Genomic DNA, 23,163 nt, shown 5'->3' with positions numbered 1-23,163 from the left:
AGAACAACCTTTCGTTATTGAAAAAAGAACAGTTAATTGAGCTTTCAAGTGATAGTGGAATTAAAATGCAATTCCATGATCTTGGTTTGACTCGATTCTGGATCTCGCATTCAGTGAGAAGTGAATTTCCCGAATTATCTGAAGAAGCATTGAAAATCGTCATGCAGTTTTCTACAAATTATCTTTGTGAGAAAGGATTTTCATCTTTCCTTCAAATAAAAACAAAACACAGCAATTGTCCTAGTGTGTGTGCCGATCTTCGACTAAAGTTGACCAATATTGAGCCAGATATTCAGCAACTCTGCAAGGGCCAAGAAGCTCAACCATCTCATTAAAAGTAAGTAAAAACATAAAATATCATATTATTTAAATTAAAGATACCAAGAAATTATATATTTGGTTTAATCCATTATCCAAGTGTAAGCAAAGTTTCAGGATTTCAGTATCAGGTGTCACACCTTATTATTAAAAATACTCTGGATTAGAGATAGATAGTTGTTGAAAGTTTTTCACTTGGTTATATTATAAATTAAAGATACCAAGAGATTATATACTTGGTTTAATTCATTATCCAAGTATAAGCAAACAAAGTTTGCACCTGAAGTATCTTTGAGGACTGGGGCAACTCGTGGCAAAGGTATAACTTCTCTTCACTTGCCTCAGTATCCCATAATGCAAAGCACATCTCTTTGTGGACATGTATAGTATAATGCTATGCATTAAGGGAAGGGTCACTACTCAGACTATTATTTATTTGTTTAATAAAAATTAAAACTTTGTTCAATAATGATACACTTTTAATCGTTTACTTCCAATTTAATTATTTTCCGTATGTATTCAAAACATGCTTTTAGATTTATTATGTTATAAATGGCACAGTTTTTCCCAAATGTTGGCAATCCCCACATAGGTTTTTTTAAAAAATTACACAACTTAGTGGTCCATAGAATTATTTTAGGCATTTTTACTGGTCCTTGTGCTTAGAAAGGTTGAGAAATGGTGCTATAGTGAATTTAGGGAAAAAAGACTGACCATCCCACTCCTCTCTTAGGAAATAAATACCCCAGAAGTTATTGATATTCAGTTAGTAAAAAATAGCTTCTTGAACTTACTTCAGCTATACTTTAAGAAAAATAGAAACGTAAACTTACTGTGCACGAAGAATTATCATTACAAGAATGATAATTCTCGTATATATTTTAAGAATCAGAATCAACACTAAATCAAGACATTATAAAAAAGAGAAACAAGGATTCCATAATGGAAGACCATATACTGATGCTCAATTTGTTATAAAGTATTCAATATTGGTTTGTTAAATTAGATTGCTTTTTTGTTATTAATAGAAAAGCAATATAATTTAACAAACCAATATTTATCTGTTTCATTAACTTAGAGAAGGATTTTAATAGAATTAGATTACAGGATGTCCTGAAACTACTAGCATTAAGGAAGATACCACTGCAAATCATCGAAATAATCAAAGTTATAAACACAAAAATGAATGAATGTATAATAAGATATCAATAACAAAAATGAATATATAATAAGAAACAATTACATAATAATCCCTATAAGGAAAGGGATCAGTCAAGATAATTCTTTAAGTCTATGTTTATTTAACATAGGGGGAGCTTAAGAGTCAAAGCTGTATAACTGAGAGAAGACCTCCACATAGCCTTTAAAGGAATACGGAGAACCGACCAGGGCTTCTGACCTAATGTCCAGTCCTCACCTTCTCGTGGTGCACCCTGTTGGGTATCTACTTGGATTCTGAACGAACGAGGATGGGCTGGCAATTTGGGATTTAGTCGACCAAATTGTATTCTTATTGGTTAAACCAAAATAAAAAATGATGGTACAACATGACAAAATTTCATGCCAGCTGGAGCGTCGCCCAGTTAAACAAGGCCCTCGTTGTTTTCGCCAGGGAACCAGGGTGAACAGCGAAAAGTCAGCTACTGGAACAAATCTGAAAACAAACCCCAACTCAACATCACCAGAGTTAAAGAACGGTACTATCAATGTAAGAAGCCTGAATGGCAAAGAAATGGAGCTGGCTGAGGAATTAGATAAGTACCAGATCGACATAATAGGAGTGACTGAAACAAAAAAGACCAAAACTGGTGAGATCTTTCTGAGCAATAAATACAAAATGTTATATTCAGGCAATGACAATCAAAGAAAAGAAGGAGTAGCCATAGTATTCAACACAAAATACGAGGCTAATCTTCTTGAATGGCAGTCAGTCTCAAGTAGAGTAATGTCGGCAAATATGAGAATGGGGAACTGGACAATGAGACTTATTTGTGCTTATGGTCCCACAGAAGGTTCTTCTATGTGAGGAATTTTTTGAGGCTTTAGAAAAAGCAAGTAACACAATGAAAAAGGAAAAGTTGGTCCTTGTTGGGGATCTAAATAGCAGAGTAGAAAATGATTGTGAGACATACAAAAATATTTTGGGAAAATTTGGAGAAAAGAGCAAAGCTAATAATGACAAATATCTGTTGGATTTCTGCTCAGGACATGGACTGGTTATTACTAACACCATGTTCCAACATAAAAATGTACATAAATTCACATGGAGAGAAGAGGCTAGGAATAAGAAAAGTCCCATTGATTATGTTATTGTTGATAGTGATGTTTTCACCCTGGTGCAGGACACCAGAGTGTACAGAGGATTTGAAATTGGAAGATTATTATCCTGCTCAAGACTAAATAGTCTTGAACAGGATAAAATTGAATTTCATATTGAAAAGAATAACATGTGAGAAAGTTTTAAAGCGAATAAAAGTTGAGCAGATCTCAGATGTGAACTGTAGACTAAAATACACAAAGATTATTGAAAAAAAAAATGAAAGAGTTTGAGAACAGGAATCAAACCTTGGAGATTCAGTGGCACACTCTGAAGAAAACATTGATTGATTCTGCCAAAGAGGCATGTGGTGAAGTTGTCTGCAAGGAAAAAAAATCAGAACTCCCTGGTGGACACAGGAAGTTAAAGAGGCAGTGAAGGAAAAGAAGAAAGCATATCAAAAGTTCCTGTCAAATAAGTCAGCTTGTGCTCTTAGAGAATATAGAAACAAATGCAGGAATGCTAAACACTGTGTAAAACTAACTAAACAAAAGTCATGGGAGGACTTTGGCAAGAATATAGAAAATAAATATCAAGAAGGTGGCAAAATATTCTGGAGGTTGTTGAAGAAGCTTAGGAATGGAGGAAAGAGTGCTGTAAAAGGAGTTAGAGATGATAAAGGTGACATGAAAACTGGAGAAAAAGATATCCTTGAAGTATGGAGTAATTACTTTGAAAAACTGCTAAATGAAAGTAGCAGTGATGACAGCACAGTGGTAAAAAACACTGACCAGGCATGCAGTCAGGAATACATATTCATACTTGAAGTAGAAAAGCCATCAAAGGCTTGAAATGTGGAAAGGCAGCAGAAGTAGATGATATTCGACCAGAAATGCTGAAGTATGGTGGTATAAAAGTCTTACAGTAGCTGCACTGCATATTCAGAAAGCCTGGACAGAGGGACGAATTCCCGATGATTGGAGTAGAGCTTTCATAGTACCCATATATAAAAAGGGAAATAAAACTGAATGTGAGAATTACAGAGGTATTTCCCTACTTGAGTGTTCCTGGCAAAATCTATGTAAGTATACTTGAGAAACGGTTGAGAAGAATTGTGGAAGAAAAGCTGGGTGAAGAACAAGCTGGATTCAGACCAAATAGAGGCTGTCAGGATCAGATCTTCACTTTACGACAAATAGCCGAGAAAGCATGGGAATATAACAAAGATCTGTATTTAAGTTTTTTCGATTTGGAAAAGGCATATGACAAGGTGTGAAGAGAGAAGCTATTCAATATGCTGCAGTTATATGGTGTCAATGGGGCATTATATCAAGCAATACTTCGTCTTTATTTGAGTTGTTAGAATTGAAGGAAGTACAGGAAGATGGTTTAATGTTAAATCTGGTGTGAGACAACGATGTACATTATCTATATGGATCGCATTATGAAGGAAAGTGGTATTAAACATACATACATACATCTTCAAGGCCCACTCTTCCTAATTGGGTTGTGTGGGCAACAGCTGCAAGAGGAACTTCCAATGGTCACGATCCTCTGCCACTAAGCTCAGGTGTTCTGGTGGGATTCCCAAATGTGTCCACCCAAGGTTTTGGATGTAATCTATCCAGCGAGCCCTTGGCCTTCCACGTGGCCTCCGACTCTCTGGCTTGGCAAAGAGGGCCTGCTGACGGAGCCTCTCTTTTGGCATTCTGACCAGGTGCCCATATCAGCATAACTGTGATCTCTCAACACGGAGAAGCAGCGGTTGAGTATTGAGGGTTTCCCGAATTGCAGAGCTTCTGACTCTGTCGAGTTTTGTCAGCCCCACAACCCCTCGAAGGAACCTCATTTCAGCCGCTTGGATTTGTGTCCGCATTCTTTCGGTCACTACCCAACTCTCATGACCATAGGTGAGGATGGGGACATAGACTGTATTGAAGACAGCCAGCTTTGCCTTCTGGCTTAACTCCCACTTCAATACTACCGAACGGCCAAGCTCCCGTAACATTGAGCTTGCTAAGCCAATTCGAGTATCTAGCTCTACATCCCATTTTTCCATCATTCGTGAATATGGATCCAAGGTATTTAAACTTCTCCACCTGTCTCATTGGGACTCCACTTACATTTAGACTGCACTTTACTGTATATTTAGAGTGGTATTAAACATGATATCAAAATTGGAGATGTTAATGTCAGCTCTTTGCTTTATGTGGATGATGTTTTATTTCTAAATAAATCCACTACAAGTCTGCAAGATTCTCTGACTAAATTGAATAGCTGTTGTAATAGATATGGTATGAAGGTCAGCAATAAAAAGACAAAGACAATGAAAATAGGCAGAATCATTGAAAATGTCAACTGTGTTGTGAATGGAGAACCTGTGGAACAAGTAAAACATTTCAGCTACTTAGGCACGATTTTTACTGAAGATGGTAAATTAAATATAGAAATAGACAACAGAATCAGCAAAGCTGGTATGGTGGGAAGTCAATTGAATAAATTCATATGGAATAAGAGAGAAATTAGTCGGAACACTAAATTAGCTGTGTACAAGACAGTGTTCAAACCAGTTATGGATCTGAGAGCTGGGTCAGAAGTAAAACACTTGACCAAAGACTAGAGACCGCAGATATGAGAGTCCTGAGAAAGATTAGAGGCGTGAACAGATGGCATCAATGGCAATATCATATTAAAAACGAGGATATTAGGAAAGAACTTGACAGTGTCAGCATCCAGGAATGCGTTAGCAGAGCTAATCTCAGGTGGTATGGTCACTTAAATAGAATTGGAGAGAAAAGATTAGCAAAACAAGTGTTCTCTGCCAGGTTGGCAGGAAAACGACTCAGAGGAAGACCAAGATATAGGTGGATTGATACGGTACAAAGTGCCTTAGACGATAGAAATATAAGATCTGATAATGTTGGAGTCTTGACAAGTAACAGACTGATTTGGAGGAAAATTGTAGATAGGAAGTTAGTAATGGTGTAATATTTTTCATGTAGTACTATCATATCCTGTACACCCCTTCAGGGTACATGGCAGGAATTTGATGACGATGATGATGATTATTATTTAACATAATCATGGACAAAATAACAGAATTTAAGAAACGTAAATTAAATGGAATTAAAATTTTTAAATTTTGTTGGATGTGCAGATGATGTAGTATTGCTTGCAAGAAATGAAGATGATCTCCAACAGATATGCAGCAGTTTGAACATGTAAATATTAACAGAGAAACTAAAAGCAGTAGTAATTGCAAAAGAAAACCAATCAGATGTAAATTAGAACTAATACTGGAAAAATACTGGAACAAATAATGAAATTTAAATACCTAGGAATAACTGTCAACAGTGACAATATAATAAAGGATGAAGTAAAAGAACAATCCCGAAAGGCTTATGGAATATCAGGATGTCTAAATTCAATTATGGAAAAATTTTTGCATCATCAGCAAACAATTGTAAATCTGATGATAGACCCTGCCTGAAGTCATTAATGTATAGATTGAACAATAATGGTCCAAGGATTGAACCCTGAGGTACACCACTGGAGACCAAAGATGCAATTTTTCAGCTGATTCAATCCTCTAATTAGGAGGAAGGTAGCCTTACACCAGCAGTGAAATTCATCTCCCAACCAACAATTACAGTAATATCTCGCTAATTCGCACTAATAAAACCATGATCGTTCGGATTAGCGAATTTCTCCTGAAGAGACAACAATAACTAGCATTTAAGACAAAAATAATCAGATTCTAATGGTACATCAATTTAATTCTGCAAATAAATGAAGTAACTGATAGACAAAAAAGCTACTGTACTGTAATGTAAAACTTAAAAAATAATACAAGTTTATTTTAGTAAAAAATTTAGTTGTATATATCTGTATTGTTGAGGATTCTGATTTAATAAATTTGTATAGTTTAGTACATAACTTAATTTGCATAAACAATATCACTTTCTTGTACACAACATACACACAAAAAAAAGTTTCACAAAATAACACACAAAAAAGTTTTTTTTATTTCTCTTTAAAAAAGTCACTGATTTTCTTTTGCTTGGAAGCTAAACGTTTTTCGAATGCTTCTTCTCGTAGCTGCATTAGCAATAAAATTTTTTGGAATGGCGTATCATTCTGCTTAGTCCATTCTATACACATATTAAAACTGTCAACTGCCTCTTCATGTTTTACTTTTTTTTTCTTCGAGTTTTCTTTATCGTCATCATCGTCTTCTAATTTATTCTGTATCGTCATCACTAAAAAACACACGTACTAACCACAGTAATGACTATTTAATTCATAAATATTTCATCCCAAGTATCTTTTGACATCATGAGTACAGTAGTTCAAACAATACTAGGAATAACATACAGTTAGGGCGCATGATTACAATGTAATCTCAATATGCGTGCAGTAACGTGTTATAGAAATAAATTAAATATAACTGAAAAAAAAAATGTATATATGTGTGTGTGTGTATATATATATAACTGGGTGTAAACAAGACACGAGTGTTCGGAGAGAAAATTAGAACACAGACCAGCAGACATTTAGTTTCGAAGGAATTTGAGTTTTTTTATGTGACAGTCGGAGGAAAATCAATAGTATATTCCGAAAAAGGAATCGTGGAACTATGAAGTTTCAAAGTGGAATAAGTATCGATAAATAAAAGAAAATATTGCTATAGATGTTTTAAAAAGAAAATTCGAGGAAACGCTAATTGGAAGATTAGTAGTAGATTCCGAAGAGGGAATCGTAGAACTGTGAATCTTTTAAAGTGGAAGAGTTAAGACTGTCAATAAGCATTAGTGAATAAAAGATGAAATTGCTATTTACGTTCTAAAGGAATGTTCGAGAAAACTCTGATTAGGAAGTTTCATTAAGGACACCTGATCTAACTATTATTTCTACTAAAAAGAGAGACAGAATTGAGTCAGGAAGAATTAATGTGTGCTACATAAGTGATGAGAAAGGATCCTATGAAAATGAAGAATAAAGTCATATGTCTTCGGAGAAGGGCCTTGACAGAGAGAGAAACTGATTATGAACATTTTGTAATTGTGCAAACAAAGTGTTTAGTCTAGTCTTCAGTGTAAGTTTAATTTTAAAAAGGCCTTGGATCCAATTGATTCTGTAGTTAGTTATAGTTTTGTAATATTGTTTGAAGTTTATATATATTGTTTTTGTTTTATTAAATGTGTTTATTTTGTATTTTCGTCTTGAGTCAGTGATTTATTTGGATTCTGAAAGCAATAGTAAAAAAGAGGTCATTGCACCAATCAGAGTAAACCCTTGTGCATATATAGGTACACTCGGAAATAAAAAAAAATAATTGTTGAACAGAGATCATCTTTATATAAAAATCACTAATTAACAATTTGTATGACAATTTCCCATACTTTAGGAATAGTAAGAACGTCGTTGCAGTTTAAATTTGATCTGTGTAGTAGGACTTCAGCATTTTCTTTATTTTATTTTCTAAATTATTTATATAAACATTCATATTTTATATAAATATGAATGTTTATATAAAGAAAGTGCTGAAGCCCTACTACACAGACCAAATTTAAACCACAATGACATTCTTACTATTCCTAAAGTATGGGAAATTGTCATACAAAATTGTTTAAAATAATCTTTATATATATATATATATATATATTTTTTTTTTCAGTTATATTTAATTTACTTCTATAACGCATTACTGCATGCATATTGAGATTCCATTGTAATCATGCCCCCTAACTGTATGTTATTCCTAGTATTATTTGAACTACTGTACTGATGATGTGTCAAAAGATACTTGGGATGAAACATTTACGAATTAAATAGTCATTACTGTGGTTAGTACGTGTGTTTTTTTTTAGGATGAATTCACCACAGTTTTCGTTATATAAAAATTGTATCGTCTTATTTATAATTTCAGCATCTGATTTGATTTCAAATTCACTTTCGGTTCTTCCTGTAATCCATTCCTTAATATCTGTTTGTGAAATATCAACATTTGGATTTATATTTTTAACTAAATTATGCACGTTTTGAATTTCCTCTTTTTGTATATCACCATAGTTATCTTGGTAAATTCTAGAAGGCCAGTTTTTCCTTTAGGTTTGAGGCTTCCCAAGCAGCAGCAACTGAGAATGCTACTTCCTTCAAATTTAAATTTTTTATTGATGTGGTGATGTCATAATTTTGGGAAATTACATTTAAAAGTAGGTGTTTACGATCTTTTAATTGAATGGATTTTATTATGTTCTGATCCATTGGTTGCAACAGTGGAGTACAGTTTGGAGGCAAAATAATAGTACACAAAATAATAATATATAATAAAATAATAAATAAAACTTTTTTTTCTTTCAAACTGTAGTTTGGATTATTAGTGTTCGGACTAAAGAGGTTTGGATTAGCGAGATACCACTGTATTCGCAAATATTATGTATATGGGTAGGGGGATTCAAATACATGCCCTGTTGGTTGGAAAGTGAGTAAACTCATCACTTGGCCAATCAGGTCAGCAGATAATATACATTGAGTACTAGGTTGTAGATATTGAAAGTTTATTTTTCACTTGGTTAGAGTATAATAAATTTAGTTTAATCCTTTATCCAAGTGTGAGTAAACAAAGTTTGCGCCTGAAAGTATCTTCAGGACTGGCGTAAGGTGGTACAACACCAAGGCACTCCTTGCAAAGGTGGTGCAAGCTACCAATGGGTTGTGACCCTTCCCTTAATGCATAACATTAGACATATCCGCAAGGAGATGTGTTTTGCACCATGGGAGATACTGAGATAGGAGTGTTGGTAGCTTGCTCCACCTTTGCAAGGAGTGCCCTGGTGTTGTACCACCTTACCCCAGTCCTGAAGATACTTTCAGGTGCAAACTTTGTTTGCTCACACTTGGATAAAGGATTAAACTAAATTTATTATAGGTTGTAGATATGACAAGTTAATGAGATCCATAACTCTTTATTAAACAGTTGACTAATATTAAATATTAGTCAACTGTTTAATATCATAATATAATTGCTTACTTTTGGTGCTATTATATTATTGTCCAATGAAACTGATGATAAGATTAATTCCAAGTTTTACAATTACTGCAGATAAATAGATAGTTTTAGTAGACAGGCATCAATGTGACATAATCAGCAAACAGAACAACATTGATCCAAAAAAAAAAAAATACTTTTTTTTTATTCTCATATACCATTTTTATGCTTGTTAACAAAAAAAAAAAAAAAAAAAAAAAACTTTTTCAGAATGTTATAGTTTGTTTTCTTTATTCTCAATGCCTACTGTGAAAATTTTGTTACATTTCAGATACATGAGACAGTTGAAACAATAAATCAGTTAAAAACCAACAGAGAATTCTTTCTTAGTTTTGCCAAAGATCCTCAGCAGTTTATCAATAAGTGGTTGATTTCTCAAATGAGAGACCTAAAGGTAAGTTATTATTATTATTATTATTATTATAGGGTATCTCCGTAGAGTCCTCAGACTCATCGTGGGAAACCCAAACTAACTATAAATATAATTTCCTTGAACTCATTCAATGTCAGGGAACTCAACTCATTCTGGCAATCCATTCCACTCATTCACCACTCTCCATGCAAAAAATCTGGTCCACACGCCCCTATTAACCACACACTTATGCAACTTCCACGGATGGCCCCCCTAATTCTCTGACTACTTGTCATATGTTGAAAAAAATTTTTTGCATCAGTTTTATAAATTCCCTTTAATATCTTAAAAGTTCCTATCATGTTCCCTCTTTTTCACCTATCAACTAAATCAGTCTATTCCGATAAGGGAGATAAAGTTCATGACTTATTTTTCACGGTATTAACAACACCACAAACACTTTTATCAACAAAGATGTTTTATTAACGCTAATATTTCGCTGATTTCAAATCAGCATCATCAGAGCACAACACACATGTAAACGCGACAGTGAGTAAGTGAAACAATATAATTGCAAACGACAAAAGTTCTAAAGTCCTATTTTTGGCGCCCTCTGACGGAAAAAAAAAAAAAAAAAAAGCAGTTATCCAGGCGTTTTTCTTAGGATAACCGTTTCCCAAATTTTTGGCAAATTAATGCAACCATATTTGTTAAGGTTGGGAGAATTCTTCAAAGCCATTGCTGACTCAAAAACTAATCTTTCAGATCTATAATGACTCCTAAATAGCACATTTGTTTTCCTCCATCTAATCCTGTGTGAAGGAGTGTCCAAAGCGTGGTCTGCCAGTCCCGACTTGCCATAGTAATAGTAGCGAATGTATCTTTCATGTTCTTCCAGGCGGATGTTCACTGATCTTCCTGTTTGCCCATAATTGGCCAAGTCACAGTCACATGGAACTTCATACACTCCTGGGTGTGCTAAAGGGTGAAGTTTATCCTTTGGCGAGCGGATCAGAGTTGCCAGCTTGACATGAGGTTTGAAGGTGGTGCGAAGGCCATGTTTCAACAATACTTTGGCTATCTTTTCCGATGTACCTCTGATAGAGGGAATAGAAATGGTCATGTTGTATTCTTGTGTATTAGGGGAGGGCAGAGTAATGGGCCTATGTAGTATTTTATCTATTTTGTAGGGATTGTAGCCGTTGGCTAAGAACGTATGGCGCAGGTACTGGAGTTCAGTGGTCAGAGCTGTATCGTTAGAACAAATGGCTCTGTGTGTAAGTGTTTTTAAAATGCCGTACTGTTGGATTGGATGATGATGTGATTGTTTATGTAGGTATCTTCCTGTGTGTGTAGGCTTTCTGTAAATAGAAAAGGATAGTGATCCATCTGAAAGGCGGATGACTAATGTGTCAAGAAATGGTAAACAGTTATTTGATTCTTTTTCTACTGTGAAGTGAATTTTGGGGTGTTGGCTGTTTAGGTAGGTGACAAAAGCATCCAAAGTGTCTTGTCCTGAAGTCCATATTTCAGGATTTAACGTGTTAAATCCTGAAATATGGACTGTCCTACAGCAGTTCTCCGAAGTTGCAGCAAAAAAAGAATTCACAAAAGTAAAAAGCAAACACCTAAAGAAATTTGAACTACTACAAGAGCGCCAACATACGAAGTCCCGACCGCAACTTCGACGAGACCACGTGGTTGTAAACCTATCGTCGGAAATACTCACTGAAGAAGCCAAGAACGCTCTCAGTTTAGGACATAACTTTGCCATCACGCCCAAACAAATTCCTAAACTCGAAATTATGATGAAAGTAGAACAGGGTATCCACGATCTTCCGCCAACAATGGCCAATAACGTGCGACTAGACATAGCAAGTATTATAAACAAGGCTAAGCCTCCAAAAAGCAATATGCCATGTAAGCAAATAACTGCCCTTAAAAAGTTAAGTAATAATAAAAATATTATTATTACAAAAGCCGATAAAGGAAATGCAACAGTTATCATGAATAATGAAGAGTATAACAGAAAAATGCAAGATCTCATATGTGACAGTTCCACATATCAAATTATACATCGAGACCCTACGATGTCGCAAAAAAAAAAAGTCCGAAAATTACTGAAAAAAGTGACATCATGGCCCAAAGAAATCATCAGGAAAATAAAACCAATTCATGTTAAAACACCCCGTATTTATGGATTACCCAAAATCCACAAAACTAATATTCCCCTACGCCCCATAGTGGATAGCATAGATAGTCCCACATATAAACTGGCCCGGCATTTAGCTAAGTCGCTTGCCCCTCTTACTGGCAACTCCTCTACTTTTGTAAAAAATTCAATCCATTTCAAAACATTGGTTAAAAATCTAATCCTAAAAAATTCAGACATAATGGTTAGTTTCGATGTCACCTCCCTATTTACCAATGTACCACTTATAGACACTCTTGATTTAATCAAGTCTAAATTTCCCCCAGATATTTTTGAATTATTTCAATTTACCATGAATGCAGGTTACTTTACATGGGAGGGGAAATTCTACAAACAGATTAATGGTACTGCTATGGGTTCCCCCCTCTCTCCCCCGTTAGCAAATTTTTACATGGAACACTTTGAAAACAAAGTACTTACCACAGCTACATACAAGCCACAAGTGTGGTTGCGCTATGTAGATGATGTATTTGCCATCTGGCCCCATGGACAAGACACTTTGGATGCTTTTGTCACCTACCTAAACAGCCAACACCCCAAAATTCACTTCACAGTAGAAAAAGAATCAAATAACTGTTTACCATTTCTTGACACATTAGTCATCCGCCTTTCAGATGGATCACTATCCTTTTCTATTTACAGAAAGCCTACACACACAGGAAGATACCTACATAAACAATCACATCATCATCCAATCCAACAGTACGGCATTTTAAAAACACTTACACACAGAGCCATTTGTTCTAACGATACAGCTCTGACCACTGAACTCCAGTACCTGCGCCATACGTTCTTAGCCAACGGCTACAATCCCTACAAAATAGATAAAATACTACATAGGCCCATTACTCTGCCCTCCCCTAATACACAAGAATACAACATGACCATTTCTATTCCCTCTATCAGAGGTACATCGGAAAAGATAGCCAAAGTATTGTTGAAACATGGCCTTCGCACCACCTTCAAACCTCATGTCAAGCTGGCAACTCTGATCCGCTCGCCAAAGGATAAACTTCACCCTTTAGCACACCCGGGAGTGTATGAAGTTCCATGTGACTGTGACTTGGCCTATTATGGGCAAACAGGAAGATCAGTGAACATCCGCCTGGAAGAACATGAAAGATACATTCGCTACTATTACTATGGCAAGTCGGGACTGGCAGACCACGCTTTGGACACTCCTTCACACAGGATTAGATGGAGGAAAACAAATGTGCTATTTAGGAGTCGTTATAGATCTGAAAGATTATTTTTTGAGTCAGCAATGGCTTTGAAGAATTCTCCCAACCTTAACAAATATGGTTGCATTAATTTGCCAAAAATTTGGGAAACGGTTATCCTAAGAAAAACGCCTGGATAACTGCTTTTTTTTTTTTTTTTTTTTTTTTTTTTTTTGTCAGAGGGCGCCAAAAATAGGACTTTAGATCTTTTGTCTTTTGCAATTATATTGTTTCACTTACTCACTGTCGCGTTTACATGTGTGTTGTGCTCTGATGATGCTGATTTGAAAATCAGCGAAATATTAGCGTTAATAAAACATCTTTGTTGATAAAAGTGTTTGTGGTGTTGTTAATACCGTGAAAAATAAGTCATGAATAACCATCAACGCCTAAGCTTATCTGTTAGATTAAAGGGAGATAAGGGATATATTCCACAGACCTGTCACCAGCTTAGTCACTCATCTCTGAATCTTCTCTACCACCTCCTGGTCCTTAAGAAACCCATGTGACCAAATCTGTGCATAGTAGTCAAGATGTGGCCAAATAATAGCTTTATGAATAGGGATAATAACTTCCCTATCTTTGCTTGTTAGTATGTTTTTCAACATCCAAGTTTTTTTTGAGCCATTTTACCAACTTTGCAATATGCCCTCTGAACTTCAGTTCTCTGTCCACCATTATCCCAAAGTCCCTACCCTCATCAGTTTCCTGCAATCTAGTACCATCAATATGATACGTTGTATGCAACCCTTTTCAACCTGAAGTGTTGCAAGCCTTACATGTTGTACTGTTAAATTGACAATCATTAACCTTTGCCTACAATGCCAAATCATCCTGCAGGAATATCTACATCATCTTCATCTACTGTTGTTTTCCCAAGTTGTGCATCATCAGTAAACAGTATATCATTGATATACAAACTAAAGAGTAGTGAAACCCTGAGGTACTCCACTGGTCGCCCTCATTCTCCTCGATTCCATTCCACTATATACTACTCTTCTGTCGGCTACCCCCACCCCCCAGTCCATGCTATTAGCTTCATATCGATTCCCATTTGCTTCGACTTTTGTAATAGTTTTCCATGTGGTATTCTGTCAAACACCTTTGCAAAATCCAGCAATATCCTGGTGTAGCCATTTCCTTTATTTAATTCTGCTATCACTTTATTATAAATGTGAATAAATTACTAAGACAGAACCTATCTTTTACAAAGCCATGCTGCCCACTATAGAGTATCGCATCCCTATCCATCCAATGCTGGATTTTACCTGTAACCAATTTTTCCGATACTTTAACAACCACTCCTGGTATATTAATTGGTCTGTAGTTTGCTACCTCTGTCTTGGAGCTACCTTTATTCACTAGAACTATCTTATTCTCTTTCCACTCCTCTGGAATCCTGCCAGAGCTGAGACTTAGATTAAACAATAACTTGATTGGAGGCAACGGCATTTCTCTTGCACATTCATGTAGTACATGGGCTGATGCACCATTCAGTCTCACTGCTGTGTTCACATTCATATTGAAGTTGGTTACTTGCAGTTTAAATATCCTTTAAAAAAGATATTACCACTCATAAAAAAAAAAAAATCAATTATTCAGTAACACAGTTATTGTCTAAACATAACTGTTATTATTAGTAGATATCATTTTAACAAACTCACTATAACAGAGTACATAGGCCTGACCAAAATTCCATAGTGCTATTCTAAAGAAGATTCACTATAGCACACTATACACTATTTCAAAATCTGTTTAAAAATCCAGATTTTATAATTGTCAGCCATAATATTAAACTATATTACAATAATTACAGTAATATATTGTATAACAAAATTAATTTCCATCTAAACCCTTATTCTACATTTTTTCTTTTGCATTTTTTTCAGCATTGAAATCTTCATTGTTTTCTTATTTTTCTGTGTGTGTGTGTATACAGTTTGTAGTATTTTATTGTGTATGGGTGATAAGTATATACTACATTTTTTTGAATTCTCCCAAGTTGTGCATCATCAGTAAACAACTGAATATCTCCTCTTAATTCTTTCCCTATATCATTGATATACAAACTAAAGAGTAGTGAAACCTATGTGCTGTTGGGTATGAAGATATACCTACCTACCTTGCAAATAAACATATCTATTATTTAAAAAAAAAAAAAAGGCAACACTCGGACACTTCTGACAGGCATATTAAAAAGAGTTAAAGCCACCTTTGTGTCTTAAGTGTGGTGGTTCAAATGCTTCCACTGTTTCAAATGCTTCCACTTTTGTGAAATTCTTAAAATTTCACAAAATTTCTTGTGAAATTTTAAGAATTAACAAGAAAACAGAAGAGTAATAAAGCACAAAAAATCAAGCAAAGAAAGAGATAATATGTGGAATAATGGGAACCTAAAAGCAAAAAAATAGATGTGATTTGGCAGATTCAAGATATCGTCATCAAAATTCTAACAAGCGGTGTACAGGATATAATGATAGTATGACCTGAAAAGGTTTTTAATATTGTCATCATTGCTACCTTCCTATCAACAATTTTCTTTCAAATGAATCTGTTATCTGTAAACACTCCAATATTATCGGATTTTATATTTATGTCCTCTATATATAATACGAGGTACTTCTTATTGTATCAATCCACCTAAGATCTTGGTCTTTGTTTCGATCTTTTTCTTGCCATCTTGGGAATAAACACTTGTTTTGCTAACCTTCCCTTTCCTATTCTGTTTAATTGATTCCACCTAAGATTAGCTCTGCTTACATATTCCTGAGTGCTAACAACGTCAAGTTCTTACCTATATCTTCATTTTTAATATTATACTGCCATTGATGCCATCTGTTCACTCCCATAATCTTTTCCACAATTCTCATATCTGTACTTTTGTCAATGTTTGATTAAGTGTTTTACTTCTTACCCATCTCTCAGATTCACAAGTTAAAATTGGTTTGAACACTGTCTTGCATACAGCTTGTTTTGTTTTTGACTAATTATCATCATCATCATAATCAAATTCCTGACATATATCCAGCACAGGATATTATGATAGTATACCACATGAAGAACTTACCTCATTACTAACTTCCTATCTACAATTTTCCTCCAAATTAGTCTGTTACTCGTCAAGACATTAGCAGATCTTATGTTTCTTTTTTCTAAGGCACTTTTTACTGCATCAATCCACCTATATCTTAGCTTCCTCTGAGTCTTTTTATCGCAAACCAGACAGACAACACTTGTTTTGCTAAGCTTTCCCCTCTCATTCTGTTTAAGTGACCATGCCACCTCAGATTAATTCTACTAACAATGTCAAGTTCTTTCCTTGTTTTTAATATGATATTGCCATTAATGCCATCTGTTCACACCCATAATCTTTCTCAGGACTCTCATATCTACGGTCTCTAGTCTTTGGTCAAGTGTTTTACTTCTGACCAGCTCTCAGATCCATAAGTTAAAATTGATTTGAATAACTGTTGTATACAGCTAATTTAGTGTTTCGACTAATTTCATTCTTATTCATATGAATTTATTCAGTTGACTTCCTACCATACCAGCTTTGTTGATTCCGTTGTCTATTTCCATATTTAATTTACCATCTTCACTAAAAATCATGCCAAAGTAGCTGAAATGTTTCACTTGTTCCACGGGTTCTCCGTTCACAATGCAGTTGACATTTTCAACGATTCTGCCTATTTTCATTGTCTTTGTCTTTTTATTGCTGACCTTCATACCATATCTATTACAACAGTTATTCAATTTAGCCAGGGAATCTTGCAGACTTGTAGTGAATTTATTTAGAAGTATAACATCATCCACATAAAGCAAAGAGCTGACATTAACATCTCCAATTTTGATATCAGGTTTAATATCACTTTCCTTCATAACTTGATCCATATAGATAATAAATAATAGAGGGGATAATGTACATCCTTCTCTAAGACTAGATTTAATATTAAACCATCTTCCTGCACTTTCTTCAATTCTAACTGCTGACTTACAACTCAAATAAAGACTAAGTATTACTTGATATAATCCCCCCATTGACACCATACAATTGTAGTGTTTTGAATAGCATTTCTCTTGGCACCTTGTTATATGCCTTTTCCAAATCTACAAAACTTAAATACAGATCTTAGCTATATTCCCATGATTTCTCAACTATTTGTTATAAAGTGAAAATCTGATTCTGACCGCCTCTATTTGGCCTGAATCCAGCTTGTTCTTCACCAAGCTTCCCTTCCACAATCCTTCTCAACCATTACTGAAGATACTGGAATAAATCTTACCAGGAACACTCAGTTGGGAAATACCTCTGTAATTCTCATATTCAGTTTTATTTCCCTTTTTATATATGGGTACTATGGCATCTCTACTTCAATCATCTGGAATTTATCCCTGTGTCCACACCTTCTGAACTATGCAGGAGTTTTACCTCCATACTTGAGCATTTCTGATCAAATATCATTTGCTCCCACTGCCTTTCCACATTTCATGCTTTTGATGGCTTTTTCTACTTCAAGTCTGAATATGTATTTCTGATTGCATGCCTGTTTACTATTTGTTACCATTGTGCTGTCACTGATTGTTTCATTTAGCAGTTTTTCGAAGTAATTACTCCTTACATCAAGAATATCTTTTTCTCCAGTTTTTATGCCACCTTTATCATCTCTAATTCCTTTTACAGCACTCCTTCCTCTATATTTGAGCTTTTTCAACAGCTTTCAGAATATTTTGCCACCTTCTTGATATTTATTTTGTATGTTCTTAAGAAAGTCTTCCCATGACTTTTGTTTAGGTAGTTTTACACAGTATTTAGCTTTCTTACATTTATCTCTGATTTCTCTAAGAGCACAAGCTGACTTAATTGCCAGGAACTTTTGACATGCTTTCCTCTTTTCTTTCACTGCCTCTTTAACTTCCTGTGTTCACCATGGAGTTCTAATTTTTCTATCCTTGTAGACAACCTCACTGCATTGATTCAGCCTCTCTGGCTGAATCAGTCAATGTTTTCTTCAGGATTTGCCACTGAATCTCCAAGGTTTGGTTCCTTTTCTCAATGGGGGATTATATCAAGTAATACTTAGTCTTTATTTGAGTTGTTAGTCAGCAGTTAGAATTGAAGAAAGTGCAGGAAGATGGTTTAATGTTAAATCTAGTGTCAGAGAAGAATGTACATTATCCCCTCTGTTATTTATTATCTATATGGATCACGTTATGAAGGAAAGTGATATTAAACCTGATATCAAAATTGGAGATGTTAATTTTTTCTTGAATAATGTTTATGTATTTTAGTCTGCAGTTCACATCTTAGAGCCGCTCAACTTTTATTCGCTTTAAAACTTTCTTACATGTTCTTCTTTTCAATATGAAATTCAATTTTATTCTGCTCAAGACTAAATGGTGATCACTTCGAATTTCAAATCCTCCATACACTCTAGTGTCTTGCACCAGTTAGAAAACATCACTATCAACAATAACATAGTCAATGATACTTTTCTTATTTCCTTCCTTTGGATTTGTTTGTGTAATTGTGCTAAATATAAATGACTGTCTTAAGTTACTTACAGTTTGCTTTGTACAATCTTTCTAGTAATAGAAAATAACTTTTTCTATGACTGGAAGAAACCTCTTACTGGACAAGACTTGATTTATCAGGCTCATTGTAACTTAATATAATCTTGATGTTTTCCCAAGCATACAATTGCTTACCACCCTATGTTCATTTCTCACTCACAAGAGATTGTAATCCTATTGTATGTTAGTACTGTAAGTAGGCTAGATGTAAGTTAATCTGGAAACCCTACTTTATAGACCAAACAGAAAGTTTTCAGGCCTACATTAAGCTGAGTGGTGGTCTTCATCACACCAGGTGATGAAATTCACCTTCCACCTAAAGATATTGACAAACATTTATGCCCACAGTAGGATTTGAATCCATAACCTATTGATTGGAGAACAGAAGTCTTATCCATTCAACCAACCAGGCTGGCTGCCTGTTTTGACATTAGTATGATCAATCACATAGTAGACTTCTGCATGGATAATAGATCCTTAAGGAAAACTAAGAAAGGAAGTTTTAGATCTAAGGCATTAGAGAAATAATTGGATTTAATGCATTGAAGTTCTTGTTTTAAAAGAGCACCTGAATAGCACAAAGCCAGCTGCACTGGCATTACTTTTAACTCCTATCTGTAGACTGAAAGCTATGCTGTCATTGATGTTTTTGAATTAGCTGATAAAAGAAGTGACAGAAAGTTGTTGAGTTCTATCCCCAGGGTAAAGTGAAGTAATTGTGATATACATTTATTTCTTGAAAGAAGACTTATAAGATAAAGCTGACCCCTTGTCATTGTCCTTATCTAACTCCTGTATAAATGACCAAGGTAAATCACCTTCAGGTTTACTTGAAACATATAGCCCATATACTCTGTATTAATGGAGAAGACTCAATGGCCAATTTTTTCAATACTTATATTACCCACTTCTAAATAGATGCTGGGGAAAAGTTTTAATGAAGTGATGGCAGCCTACCTTAATGCTTCAAAAACAAAATTTGTATGTGTGTGTGCATGCGTGTATGTTTTCCCTTAAAATAAACCTTAGTTCTTCTTCTTTACTTTTAATAATTAATTGTCAGTACCAGATCTCACTTCTCAGACTGACACTTGGACTTACTCCCAGTTGTTCCTGACACAAACATTTGTTGAATTTATTTTCTTTCAAAACATTAATTTATATCTATAAACACTTTCACCTCTCTATAAATCACAAATCTACCCAACCTTGGAATATTACTCTGATCTGTTTGGTGGTGCATGTAAAACTTCTCTAAAAATTCTTGATACTCTGACACTCCTCTCCCCCTCTCACAGACTCTCTTCTCAGCCATTGCCTCACAGGTGCTCAATTTCCACATTGCTTCTTCTAAAAATATTCCTGAAGGTGCTGTTCAACAGAATTGAAGGAAAAGTAACAAAACCTGTTACTTTTCCTTCAGTAGGTTTATATATATCTTTTTTTTTTTAATCTTTGGCTCTTCAAGAGTTCCAAGAAAGCTTCCTTCCAACATACTCCTAAAAATCAGCTCTGTCACTCAGGAATCTATGAAATGACTTATTCATCTGAATTTGAATTTTCATACCATGTTCAAACAGGAAGGTTAGCAAGTTCCCACTTACAATATCAAGATTATATACATTACCTTACCGAGAATCTGAAAAATCGCTTCTCTTTTAATCCATCGAAAAACTTTTCTCAAAATCTCAAAAACTTTTCTGCTAGAAAGAGTGTACAAAGCTGTAAAGTTCTATTACATAAGCTAAACTTCAATGAGAATAAACACCTTGAACTTTCCAAGTTCTTGGAGGTAATTATTATTATTAAGAGAGACCTCCAGGGAGTCAGGGATTCATCAAGGGAGGCCACATGCTACACGCACCAACTATCATACTTATTCTTGAATTCATCTCCACTGCTTGCCCTCACAACATCCATTGACAATTCATTCCAATCACACACCACCACGATATGAGAAAAAAATCTAGCCTTCGCCCCCTTCTTAGCAGTGTTCATTCTCAGCTTCCAAGGATGCCCTCTTGTCCTTACTCCAACCTCCATAAATTAAAAAATTCCATCAACTGAAATCCTGTATGACACTTTCAGAAGTTTGTAAGTCTCAATGATATCACCCCTCTTTCTCCTGTTTGCTAGTGTCTGCAGTCTACAAATTCTCAATCTGACTTCATTATCAGAATCACAACGGAAACCAGGAGACCAAACCTGTGCATAATATTCCAAGTGAGTTCTTATCAAGGCCTTGTAAAGAAGCAAAAATCCTTATCTTTACATGTGAACATTTGTTTCAGCATTGAAATTATCGTTTGAGTTGTATTTGCAATCTTATACATTACCCCTGAACTTCAACTTGCTATCTATTAACACTCCAAGATCCCTAGCCTCATCAGTTTCTTCTAGCATAATTCCACCAACATAATATCACTTTGGATATCTAATCATCCAAAGTGAATGACTTCACATTTACTGACATTGAATTGACATCCATTTTCCCATGCCCACAATTCCAGCTTTTTTTCAAATCATTCTGCAAGTATTGCATATCAGCAGCATTCCTGATTACCTACCTATCTTTGCATCATCATCAGCAAATAGTTGTGTGTCGCTTGTCAAATCCTTCCCAATATCATTAATGTACAGATTGAATAACAGTGGACCAAGCACTGATCTTGTGGTACACCACTGGTTGTATTCTTGTTAATCTTGTTAAACATATCACACAGTAGTCTTTTTTTCCCCAAATATGTGTACTTGCTCTTACTCCTGTTGGACTTAAATGACAGTTCTGAACAAGCTCTTCTCCTGCATCAACATGCTTGTCTTTGTTGTTACATTTAATTTTACATATTTTTTATCAGTCTAAAATTTGGGAGACTGTTATCTTAACAGCAACTCCCACATAACTTTAATATGTTTTTTTTAAACGTTAGAGAGCACCAAATTAGGATTTTAGATCTTTTGTCCATTACAATTTGTAATTGTTCCATTTGCTCACTATCACATATATGTCCTGTGTTGTGCTCTAGAGATGCTGATTTGAAATTCAGGAAATATAACAAGTTAATATACATATTTTTATACTGTCCAAAAATTTTACTTATAACATAAGGTAATTGACCTAATGTGTACCAGTTTAATTTTCTTATCTTATGCTTACCTTACATATTTCTGTATTCAAAATTCAAAATTAGCTCATTTTTGTTATTGTATAATAAATTTAGTTTAATCCTTTATCCAAGTGTGAGCAAACAAAGTTTGCGCCTGAAAGTATCTTCAGGACTGGGGTAAGGTGGTACAACACCAGGGCTCTCCTTGCAAAGGTGGAGCAAGCTACCAACACTCCTATCTCAGTATCTCCCATAATGCAAAACACATCTCCTTGTGGATATGTCTAATGTTATGCATTAAGGGAAGGGCCACAACCCAGACTAGTTTCGACCTTTATTGAGGTCTCTTCAGTGGGGTGGCACACCATTTGGCAACTCCTATAGGTAGAGATGACCTGCTAATGCTTCTGCCTGGTATCTCCACTTGGGCTTGGCTCCCACTGAAGAGACCTCAATAAAGGTCGAAACTAGTCTGGGTTGTGGCCCTTCCCTTAATGCATAACATTAGATATATCCACAAGGAGATATGTTTTGCATTATGGGAGATACTGAGATAGCAGTGTTGGTAGCTTGCTCCACCTTTGCAAGGAGTGTCCTGGTGTTGTACCACCTTACCCCAGTCCTGAAGATACTTTCAGGCGCAAACTTTGTTTGCTCACACTTGGATAAAGGATTAAACTAAATTTATTATACTCTAACCAAGTGAAAAATAAACTTTTGTTATTGTGGTACCTGTATATAAGATATGATTTCCTTTTTTCGTGCAGTTGTAAGTATAAATAATTGCTTTTCGATCCTGACTCGTGATGTAGAACATATAGCTGACCATGATTGAAACAGTCAAATCTTAAGTCTTCACTAGTAACTTTGAATGCTTATTCTTACACTTGATTGATTGACATAATAAATTCTGGGCAATTAGAGAATTTTAGTTCGTTTGAATTGGGCTGATATACTAGTTGATGTTAATCAAATTCTTTATATTACTGTATCGCCCTTGCTAGAGATATTCTAAATAGTTGTTTTAGTTATACAGGGTGTTCGGGATAAATTTGACAGTTTCGTAAGGAAAAAG

The 23,163-nt window shown here is 35.0% G+C and overlaps 1 protein-coding gene across 1 annotated transcript in view; it reads left to right on the top strand.

The window, feature by feature from the left end:
- Positions 1-23,163, top strand: part of Bap60 (Brahma-associated protein 60) — a 280,469-nt gene that overhangs the window by 249,042 nt on the left and 8,264 nt on the right. The window contains exon 12 of the mRNA XM_090403297.1: positions 9,898-10,020. Coding sequence (XP_090259423.1) covers positions 9,898-10,020 — 123 coding nt within the window. The remainder of the gene's footprint in view (positions 1-9,897; positions 10,021-23,163) is intronic.

This window comes from Typopeltis vanoorti, chromosome 13, assembly GCF_054136105.1.
Source record: "Typopeltis vanoorti isolate ZY-2024b chromosome 13, IOZ_Tvanoo_1.0, whole genome shotgun sequence".
NCBI lineage: Eukaryota > Metazoa > Arthropoda > Arachnida > Uropygi > Thelyphonidae > Typopeltis > Typopeltis vanoorti.
Note: the sequence above shows the minus strand (reverse complement) of the source record. Positions and strands in the feature narration are given on the sequence as shown.